Source organism: Nicotiana tomentosiformis, chromosome 12 (assembly GCF_000390325.3).
Source record: "Nicotiana tomentosiformis chromosome 12, ASM39032v3, whole genome shotgun sequence".
Taxonomy (NCBI): domain Eukaryota; kingdom Viridiplantae; phylum Streptophyta; class Magnoliopsida; order Solanales; family Solanaceae; genus Nicotiana; species Nicotiana tomentosiformis.
In genome coordinates, this window is record NC_090823.1 from 97,445,728 (window position 1) to 97,457,419 (window position 11,692).

The 11,692-nt window shown below is 40.5% G+C and overlaps 1 protein-coding gene across 1 annotated transcript; it reads left to right on the forward strand.

Annotated features, from left to right (window-relative positions):
* Positions 1–705: 705 nt before the first annotated feature.
* Positions 706–1,353, forward strand: LOC138903092 (uncharacterized). Its single transcript, XM_070191007.1, has 2 exons — positions 706–993; positions 1,108–1,353. Exons 1-2 carry the CDS (start codon positions 706–708, stop codon positions 1,351–1,353), a joined length of 534 nt encoding a protein of 177 aa, XP_070047108.1.
* The last annotated feature ends 10,339 nt before the right edge of the window (positions 1,354–11,692 follow it).

Consider the following 11,692-nt stretch of genomic DNA (forward strand, 5'->3'; position numbering starts at 1 on the left):
GTGCCTTTAGAGTGCCTGCTAGAAAGTTGTTAGGTTTCATCATCAGCCGCCAAGGTATTGAGTTAGACCCATCAAAAATCAAAGTTATCCAAGATTTTTTCCGCCGCCAAAGAATAAGAAATATGTGATGAGTTTTCTAGGGCGCCTTAATTATATCAGCCATTTTATAGCAAAATAAACGGTGATATGTGATCCAATCTTCAAAATTCTAAGGAAAGATGTTGCAACAAGATGGACTGAAGAATGCCAGAAAGTCGTCGACAAAATCAAGGAGTATTTATCTAAACCACCCGTGTTGGTCCCACCAGAACCAGGAAGACCCTTGTTGCTCTATCTGTATGTGTTGGATGGGGACTTTGGTTGCATTCTAGGACAACATGGCGAAACTGGAAGGGAGGAGCAGGCGATATATTATCTTAGCAAGAAGTTCACAGCTTATGAAGCCCGGTACTATTTGTTGGAATGCACTTGCTGCACTTTGACTTGGAAAGCCCAGAAGTGAAGACAGTATTTCTGTGCGTACACTACATATGTCATATCAAAGATGGATCCGCTAAAATACATCTTTTAGCAAAGTTAGCAAAGTGGCATATGTTGCTGAGTGAGGTTGACATCGTCTATGTTACTTAGAAATAAGTCAAAGGGCAAACATTGGCGGATCACTTGGCAGAAAATCCCGTAGACGGAGAATACTAACCGTTAAAAATGTATTTTCCTAACGAAGAGGTATCGTTTGTAAGAGAATATATTATCGAGGCATACGATGGTTGGAGGATATTCTTCGACGGAGCAGCAAACTTCAAAGGAGTGGCCATCAGAGCTGTCTTAGAGTTAGAGACCAGTCAACATTACCTGGTATCTACAAAACTCAGGTTCCCGTACACCAATAATATGGCAGAATATGAGGCCTACATCCTGGGACTCAGGTTGGCCATTGACATGAACGTTCAGGAGTTATTGGTAATAGGAGTTTCAGATCTATTGGTGCACCAGGTTCTAGGAGAATAGGCTACTAAGAACACCAAAATATTGCCATACTTGCATTGCGTACAAGAGCTGATCAAGAGATTCACAAAGATAGAATTTGAACATGTTTCAAGGATTCAGAATGAGTTTGCAGATGCATTGGCCACTTTGTCTTCCATGATACAACATCCGGACAAGAATTTCATCGATCCGATCCTAATAGAAATTCATAAGCAACCAGCTTATTGTGCTCATGTTGAAGAAGGGTTCGACGGAAATCCATGGTTCCACGATATCAAGGAATACTTGGAAAAGGGAGGATATACAAAGAATGATACCCACACTCAGAAGCGCACGCTCCAAAGATTAGCCAATCTTTTCTTTTAAAGCAGATTAATTTTGTATATAAGAAATCCTGACCTGGGATTATTGCGATGTGTCGATGCCAAGGAGGCATCTAGATTACTCAAGGAAATACAAGCCGGAACTTGCGGACCTCACATGAATGGGTTTTTTTTTTGGCCAAGAAGATATTAAGGGTAGGGTATTTCTGGATGACTATGGAAACACATTGCATCAACTATGTTCAAAAGTGTCACCAATGTCAAATACATGTTGATATGATACGAGTGCTACCCAACGAACTCAATGCAATAAGTTCACCCTGGCCTTTCTCTGCTTGAGGCATGGATGTCATCGGACCAATCAAACCCGCTGCTTCAAATGGACATAGGTTCATTCTGGTGGCTATAGACTACCTCACAAAATGGGTTGAAGCAGAATCCTATAAGGCAGTAACCAAGTAGGTTGTAGCAGATTTTGTCCGGGACCGCATTGTTTGTCGATATGGAGTACCTGAATCAATCATTACTGACAATGCCGCCAATCTCAACAGTGACTTGATGAAAGCTATGTGTGAAACATTCAAGATCAAGTACTGGAATTCTACAGCATACAGGCCACAAATGAATGGAGTCACAGAAGCCGCCAACAAGAACATCAAGAAGATATTGAGAAAAATGGTAGATAATTACAAACAATGGCACGAGAAGCTACCATTTTGCGTTACTCGGGTATCGAACCACAGTTCATACATCAACAGGGGCAACTCCCTACCTACTGGTTTACGGTACTGAAGTCGTCATTCCCGCCGAAGTGGAGATCCCTTCCTTAAGAATCATACAGGAAGCCGAGCTCAGCGACGCAGAGTTGGTACATAACTGATATGAATAACTAGCTCTCGTTGATGGAAAAAGAATGAACGCAGTGTGTCATGGTAAACTCTACCAGAATAGAATGGCAAGAGCTTTCAACAAAAAGGTTAGGTCAAGGAACTAAAACAGATCTTCCCACATCAGGATGAAACAAAAGGGAAATTCTCACCTAACTGGAAAGGCCCTTACATGGTTCACTGAGTATTAACAGGAGGAGCACTTATACTTGCAGAAATGGATGAAGAGATTTGGCCAAAACCCATCAATTCAGACGCAGTCAAGAGATACTATGTTTAAGATTATGTTTGCACTTTCTATTTGATGTAACTAAACGATGCTTGACCTAATTCCCGTATAAGAGGGGGTACGTAGGAAGCCCTGTGGGTTCGGTCACATCATAATAAAATCTTCATTCCCCCTATGGTCAGAAACTAGGGAAAGAACTCGAGTTTGCCCGATCTCATCATGTTTAGAATCGCCAAGGAAGGTATCGCCATAAGTATGCATTTAAACTGGGGCAAAATTTTGAGGAGGATCCTCAAAATTCCTCAAAATTCCAAGTCAAGGAGGTTGCAATGTCTCAAAAGCATGTCATAGTCATCAATTCAACAAGTTATTCTCCCTCATGCATTATCACATATTTTGAACAATTACATTCTTATAAACAGTTTATCAAATGTATGTTTGTCGAAACTTTTATTTGTATAGCAGCCAGACATTACCCGAGGTGACTCAAACAGGACCTCCAGACAAGAGCAAAGGCAAAGCAAGGAATCGAGAGCACGAACCAATATTTCCCCCGCAAAACTCACGATTTTCCTTTGGATGCAGGCACAATGAAGATAACACGAACGTCTGCAAATACATACACACATCAAGATCATTATCTTCACACCGACAAAAGTCACCAAACGCAAACACATCAAGCTAAGAAATGTTTTATCCTCTTGTATTTAGTCATCGCTTTTCTCGCATAGGGCTAAGCACTGCCCTCATCATTGCATGGGGCTAAGCACTACCTTTCTTTCATGAGACTAAACATTGTCTTTACTCCTTGCATAGGGCTTAACACTGCCCTCACCTAAGCACTGTCTCCATTCCTTTCATGAGACTAAGTATTATCTTTACTCCTTGCATAAGGCTAAACACTGCCCTCACCCTACATGAGACTAAGCACTGTCTTCATTCCTTGCATGAGACTAAGCATTGTCTCTACTCCTTGCATAGGGCTAAACATTGTCCTCACCCTACACGAGACTAAGCATTGTCTCTATCCTTTGCACGGGGCTGAGCACTGCCTCCATACTGCATAAGGCTAAACAATGCCTTTCTTGCATGATACTAAACACTGTCTCTGCTCTTCTTATGAAACTAAGCACTTCCTCTACATGGCACAAGGCTAAGCATTGCCTTTATTTGCATGAGACTAAGCATTGTCTCTATTCCTCGCATGACGCCAAGCACTGCCTCCATATTGCATAAGGCTAAACACTGCCTCTACTTGTATGAGACTAAACACTGCCTCCATTCTCTGCATGAGGCTAAGCACTGCCTCCATACTATATAAGGCTAATCACTTCCTTTCCTTGCAAAAGATTAAGCATTGTCTCCACTCTTTGTGTTGGTTTATAACACTTCCCTCATCCCATACAAGACTAAGCCTTGTCTCGTCTCGTTCTCGCATATGACTGAGCATCACATGTTTCCTTTATTAAGAGATCGATATTAGCACCTTTGCATTTCATGGGCAGAAACATCGCCACATTGTCCGAAGGCGTCATAGTCTGAAGGCATCATTCTCATATCCCGAAGACATCATGCCATGGCCGGAGGATCTCTCAAAATTGCGTATCATTATTCAAAGGCGTCATAGTCCAGAGGCACCATCCTCATGGCCCGAGGACATCATTTCATGGCCTGCGAATCCCTTATCATATGCTTCATGGCCCAGGACGTCATGGTCTAAGTACATTATCCTCATCGTCCAAGGACAAATCTCATAGTCCGAAGGGAATTTGCATCATGTTTAAATTTTCGAAATAACCCATATATATTCGCGTGCATCGTGTTTAAGTTTTGCAGGTATATCGGGAGGTAACCGTTCTACAAACAGGAGCAACTCTCGCTTCGGTTTTCATTCATGACATTCACATCCTTCGATTGCCTCAAATGTAACCGATGATCAGCAATTGATTACCCTTTTGTTCTATAACCGTTCAAATATTTGCCTTATACATCCGTAACGATCAAATTCACATTCATAGCTCCACCTGAAATCATCTGTTACTTATGACACTATCCTACCCAAAAGATCCTTTTTTGAAACATACGACAACTCTTATAACAACTCCATCGATTTAGTTCGCCGTTGGATCTAGAACTATACACTTCCTGATTCCCGTAACACCAGGGATATGTAGGCAACTCAAGAACCAGGGTTCGACCCCACATTTTTCAAAATACATCATTCCTCATCTCACTTCGGGACAAAATTGGTCATCATTTTTCTTTACCCGACAATTCTTTCATCATTTTCAGGTAAAGAGGGGCAGCTGATGATACCTAATTTTGCCCTCATATTTTATAAATATCATATATACTTTCAAAATATTATTTTTTGCATCATCACCAATTTAAAAGAGTCATATAAGTATTTTCTATAAATGTCCATAATGTTAAGGCTTTAAAATTGATTTTCTTGCATTTAAATTGTTCAAATATTTATTAATTACCCTTTTGAATTATTTTGTGATGCATTAATCAGCCAAATTTATTATTTTACATCTACATATATGTTTTATAATATTTTACTTCATTTCATATAATTATCTTTGCATTGTTTTAGCCATTTACATAATCTTGCAATATTGGCCCATATTCCATGCATAATTACATTTATTACATTATTCATGCTACAATAGCCTTTTTATATTTTTATAAATGTTAAGTTAATATTTTTAATCATTTTATTGCATAAGTAATATTTTATTATCTATTAATTATTTTTATAAATTATTTGTTTTAATAATTTTGTGTATTTAATTATTAGCCCAATATAGGGCCAATTTTTGGACCAAAACCTTGGCCCAATACACGTTAACCCAGCACCAGCAGCCCACTATCCTATACCCATCTCCTGACCCGCCCCACTTCCTTTTTTGATCTTGGACGTTGATCTCAAATGATCAACGATCCATAATAATTTCACACCTTTCCTTATATCCCCATGACCCAAACCCTAATCCCCTTTTCCCTTATTAGCCACCCTCAAAACCTCTCAACCCCTTTCCTTTTTTGAGAAACCCTAGAAGCCGCCTCCTGATTACTCTCCGATTCCAACCTAAAAATGGAATCAATCCATGATTTACTTACCTATTTTGTGATACTTTGCTATTATATAAACATTTATGGTTTTACTTAGTTCTTGCTCTATTTTTGGCAAGAACTCCTTTCAAGAACAGGCCTGATTGGCTATGATTTTGTGATGATCTGGCGATATTTCATTTATATATACTCTACAATGAACGATTCTCGCATTTCCGACCAGATTCATGGCCATTGGACTCAACTAAGGTTTGAAATTTCGATTTCCCCTTTACCGATTTTATTACTGATTGCATGTGATATTCTTTTCTTATTTTGTGTTTAATTAAATGTTTTTTTATGTTTGCTTGTTCGATTTTCACTACTATATAAACGGCTCCCCTAATCTCCTTTAACGGATCAGAAGAACTATTCTCTCATACTCTCACTCACTCGATACTATTTTGAATCTATTGTTCTTGGCCGGCTGAAAGCCAAAGCCACCAGAATTCGATTGCTTAACCTCTCTCGGTGTGAGCACTAACCGAGGTTCATCTAACATAATTGGGAACTCTGACGCACTGAGAATTTTTGGGTTTCTGCTGTTCTCTATTTGCTACTGATAAGCAAGTTGCTGCTAACATTTAGTTTTGTACTTTATTTGCTCTTTAGTTCTGCAAAATGGTAAGTACTGAGACTCCCACAATTTTATTTTTGCTTGTGTTCATGCTTTGTATGCTCATGTCATTTAGGCCTTTGTGAATCAATATGCTATTGTTCGCCTTTGTTGGTATTCTTGTTTTCCTTTGGAATTAATTTTTTTGCCTCTGTGTTTTTCTAGCATCTGAACCTCTTTGAACTTTAAGCTTCAATGCATGCCTATTATATGTGTGCAACTTTAATAATTCTGACTATTCTGATTACCTATTGTCTGTTATGAGATCCTTTTTATACATTGCCTTGGGTTCTCCTACTGAATCTCTTAGCGGATCATCTCCTTGCTTGAATGAATTCCTTTATGCTAAGTCTTTTATGTTTAATCAACTGTTTCTTTACAAACTGACCAAGACCATGTGAATCCCATATTACAATATTGTCTTAATTTCCAGCTGAACATGTTTTTCTGCTATTTGCAATTCTAGTGATTGTTCTCCTCGACTTGTTAATCATGTATCCTTTAGCACTTCCAAAAATCTCTAGGGTAGATTTCAACGTTTAGCTTCTTCTCTTATGTATAGTCAACTAGCAAGAATCCTGGTGTTTGTTTCCCCTGTTAGCCTAAAATTAATGCATGTTTTTAGTCTTTTACCTAACATGAGCTTTTAGGGTCTTTGTGCTATAATCTATGCTCAGTATGTTAAGCCTCATGATTAAATTAAGTGATATGTCTGCCAAACTATGCCCACTAGCATGTTGTTATGCTGTCACATTCTCATTAGGTTCTCATGTCAAAGACTCCATGTCAATACTGTACTTCACTTGCTCTTATCTATAACACTGCTAGATTTTCATGTTCAAACCCCTGACTAATGCTTTTAGGATAATTCTGGACCATGTTTTTCTTGATACTTTGTTTGAAATAGTATACTATCCTACGATGGTTAATCTTATTGCACTTAATCTCTGTTCTAGAATGACAAGCATAAACTTGCCTTATATGTATCTTATATGCCTTCCAATTTAGCATGATCTTGTTTATATACCTTGACTAGAGCTCCTGCTAGTTACATTTTTAAGAACTGAGTGTTTAAGTTGTTCAATTAATTCTATGAGTCCTTTGTTACTCGTTTGGTCAAGTTTGGAATCCATTTGGGTAAATAAATTATTTGTTGGGCCTAGGAGAGGGCCATATGTGTTGTTGGATTTAGTCACAGGATTCAGGGGGCACTCTAGTCATTTTCTTGTGAGCTTGTGGTTTGGGCCTGCTGCTTTGTCCGGGAGTAAGGCTATTGAAGGCCTAGGATATCCCTAGGCTACTTATGTATTGGGTTTGTGATTACCTTAGCGGGCTTGTACTTATTTCAGTCTATAGTTTTTCATCTTTAAGTATGTATCATTTCATTCTGGGCGTGTAATAATTTGTAAACAGATGGGGAGATTAGTGAAAAGGGGGTTGGGGGTATCCTAATTCTTGCATAAACGGGTTGAGAACATGACTATAGGACCTACTTTCTTTGCTTGTTACTTTGCTTCAATATGCTTTATTTCTGTCCACACATACAAAACTATGCCTATAGGAATCACGCACACACTTCACTTAACTTATCAAAACATGTTGGATCAAGTAATTGCCACACTTGTTTCCAGGTGTACTACTAAACACTTTAGATAGCATGCCTATAGGATACAATAACATATGTTTGGCTAATCTCCATCTAGATACCATGTCTATAGGGTTTCAATTAATCAATCAATAAACTGCTTCTATTACTCTTGGTACGCTGCTCCTTTAGATATCATGACTATATGATCTTAATCAACTGATCAATTACTTTGTTACTTCGTCACATTGCCACACTTAGATGACATGCCTACAGGGATAAAGTATATAAAATCAATTTCAATTGTTAACTACTAGAAATCTTGCCTATAGGATACCGTCACCTACCTAAGAAACATGTCTGTAAAATCAACACTGGTAGTTCAGAATTCTGGGATCGTTTCACTACCTCATTACGCAGATAACTAGAGACCATGCCTATAGGTTTGTAATGACTTCAATCTGCAAATCCGCTAGCCTAAAGTTGTAACACTGCCTGTACGATACTGGAATCCAGAATCACCTAGAAACCATGCCTATAGGACTTTAAGTCTTGATCTTGAAAACTGTCTATTGTTGAATCGGCTCGCGTGCAATTTGTTGTTTATGTGTGGAGGTTAACTTGAACCCTTTCTTGCATTTATGTGTAGTCCTATATGTTTTCAATGTGCGCTAGTTTTATCATTTTTGAGCATCCTAAGTGAAGTCTAGAACCACCCAAATAGAGGTCGAAAGCCTCCTGGACCATAGGCATGGGACGGGTAGTGCACGCATAGGGTACGACCTAGAATTGAATTAGAGCACTTTTAGATAAATAACTTTAACATAGTAATCGGGTAGCAGGAGATGATAGTTTGCGCCCGCTGAATATTATGAGCAACCCTAACTCAAGGGAGTTGCGAAGTATTATTTACGTTGCACGGGGTGATACTTTAGGCTAAAAAACTTAGGACCCCCTTTCTTTATGTACTTGTTATTTACATTTAAGTCATTTAACATAGATTAATGTCGTTGTCCTTGTGGTCATTAAGATTTGCACCGATTCTCATGTGTTATAATAAGACTCTTCGAGTTTTAAATTTTCCATTATTTGATCATCTAGCCTAATTATATTATCCATATAGTTTAAAATTCGGTCGGGACCCATAGTTCTGGACCTCGAGGAGTGTCTAACACCTTCTCTTTGAGGTAATTTGAGCCCTTACCTGATCTTTGGTGATACAGACAAGTCAAACAGAGTTACTCGCAAATAGGTGCCCTAACCTTAAAGAATCGTTAGGTGGCGACTCTTCTCTTTTAATACCTTCTTTAAAAGAGTTGTCACGCATCGAAACCCGCTTTCGCGAGAAAAAAGGGCATGACACTAGTCTCAAAACCACCGATAACAACCAAACATGATTGATACACAAGGTCAACATTAATAGAATTTCCCACGGGTGTAGACACATAGACAGGATAACTCAAAGAATCACAGGATACACTCAAATACGAAACAAAATAAGATGACACATAAGAATAAGTGGAGCCTGGATCAAATAAGACTGATGCATCTCTATGGCAGACCGGAACAATATCTATGATGACAGAATCAGATGTAACTGCCTCCATCCTAGCAAGAAGAGCATAGTATCTGGCCTGGCCTCCCCCTCTAAGGCGACCTCTACCTGCTCAACCTCCACCTCTAGCTGGCTGTGCAGGTGGAGTGGTAGCTGATGATGTAATCATAGCCTGAGAACCCGGTGGAGCACGTGGTGACTGAGTGGTCTATGGAGGTGCACCCCTCCTGAGTCGGGGGCAATCCCTCACCATATGACGAGTGTCTCCACACTCAAAATAAGCTCTTGGAGGACGTGGCTACGTCAGCTAGCTCGGGCCTGATCGGCTAGACTGACCGCTGAAAGCACCCCGTGCAGGAGGTGCACTAGACAATGGCGGGGCATAGTAGGGAGCATGGGGCCTAGGAGTGGCTGGATTACCGTTGGCGGCTGGAAGTGCTAAATGAACAGCGCGACCTACATAGCCCCTACCTTTAAAAGCTGCAGCTGGGGAACGAGTGCCACTATATGTGACAGACTCTCAAGACCTCTTGGCCTCTCTCTCATCCCTCTCCCGAGTCAGCATACCCTCCAATCTCCAAAGTATTCTCCATTACTTGTTGGTATGCGATGTCCATCTCCAACTCTTAGGCCATGATAAATCTGATACTGGGGTTAAGCCCCGTGATAAATCGACGAACCCACTCTCGAACAGTAGCAACCAAGGCTGGTGCATGCCTAGACAAATCACTAAATGGGACCGCATACTCCGACACGGTCATAGAACCCTGGCGCAACTACTCAAACTCTGCGCGCCATGCATCTCTGAGACTCTGGGGAACATACTCTCTTAAGAACATATCCGAGAACTGAGTCCAAGTGGGTGAAGCTGCATCGGCCGGACCACCTAACTCATATGCTTGCCACTACTAATAAGTCACTCCTCTAAGCTGGAACGTAGTGAAAGAAACCCCACTAGACTCGGCAATACCTATAGTACGGAGGATACGGTGGCACTCTTCAAGAAAACCCTAGCCATCCTCTGACGCAAAGCCACTGAAAGTAGGAGGGTGGTACTTTGTGTACCTCTCGAGCCTGAGCTGCTCCTCCTCCGAAATTGTTGCCCTAACCTCAGGCTGAATTGGGGCTACCGGCTGCATTGGTATGACCTCCGAAACCTGATCGACCTGGACCCGCTGCTATGGAGTACGGGCTGTGGTAGTCTGTGCTCCTCCCCCGGCCTGAATTGTGGCAGGAGCAAGTGGTATCAAGCCTACCTGAGCCAAGGTGCTGAACATGCTCAGAAACTAGGCGAGAGTCTTCTGGAGGGATGGTGCAGTAACAGGGGTCTCAGGTGTTTGCCCTCCAACTGGAGCTACTGGTGGCTCCTCTATAGCAGCTTGTACGGGTGCTCTGGATGCACCATGTGGACGTCCTCGACCTCCACCCCGGCCCCGGCCACTTATGGCTCTAGTAGGGGACGCGGGTGTCTGGTTATCTAATCCAGTTGTACGTGTCCTCACCATCTGTGAGAGAATAGAAAGATAGAAATTTAGAATTAGAAGTCAAAAGTTTTGCACGACAAGGAATGAAAGAAGTGAATCTTTTCCTAACTGTTGCATAGCCTCTCGAAGATAAGCACAAACGTCTCTGTACCGATCTGCGAGACTACTAAACCTTCTTGTGACTTATAACACCTATGAACCTAGTTCTCTGATACCAACTTGTCACGGCCCCAATTTCTCTCTGTAGGATATCGTGATGACACCTAGACTTTAAGACTAGGTAAGCCTAACAATTATGCAAAATAACTAGATATAAAACTAAAACTCAAACCTCATCATCTGAAATAAATAAAAACTGAGATTCAAAATAGTTACAACTCCCAAAACTCGATAAAAATAAGTCACAACCTCTAAAGAGAAATGCTAAATATCTCTATATATTAGAGTCTAAAGAGAATAAGGAAGACAACATAATAAGGATAGAGGGGAATTCCAAGGTCTGCGGACGCTGGCAGATATACCTTGAAGTCACCACACACGAGCTAGCTCACTGATATGTGGTATGGTAGGAAGAACCTAGATCTGCACAAAACAATGTGCAGAAGAGTAGTATGAGTACACCACAACGGTACCCAATAAGTGCCAAGCCTAACCTTGGTAGAGTAGTGACGAGGTTAGGTCAGGGCCCTGCTAGGAATAATAGGAAAAACAAGGCAGGAGATATAATAATGTAATTAGATGACAGAAAAGTGTAACAATAGAAATTCACAGAAGATAACAACCCGAAATTCAAGAATACAACTACAAAACACAAGGAAACAAGTATCTTACAAGTTAAGAAAACAATAACAACAACAACAATACAACAAATAGAAGTAAACAACAGGAGCGCTCCCGAGGTACCGCCTC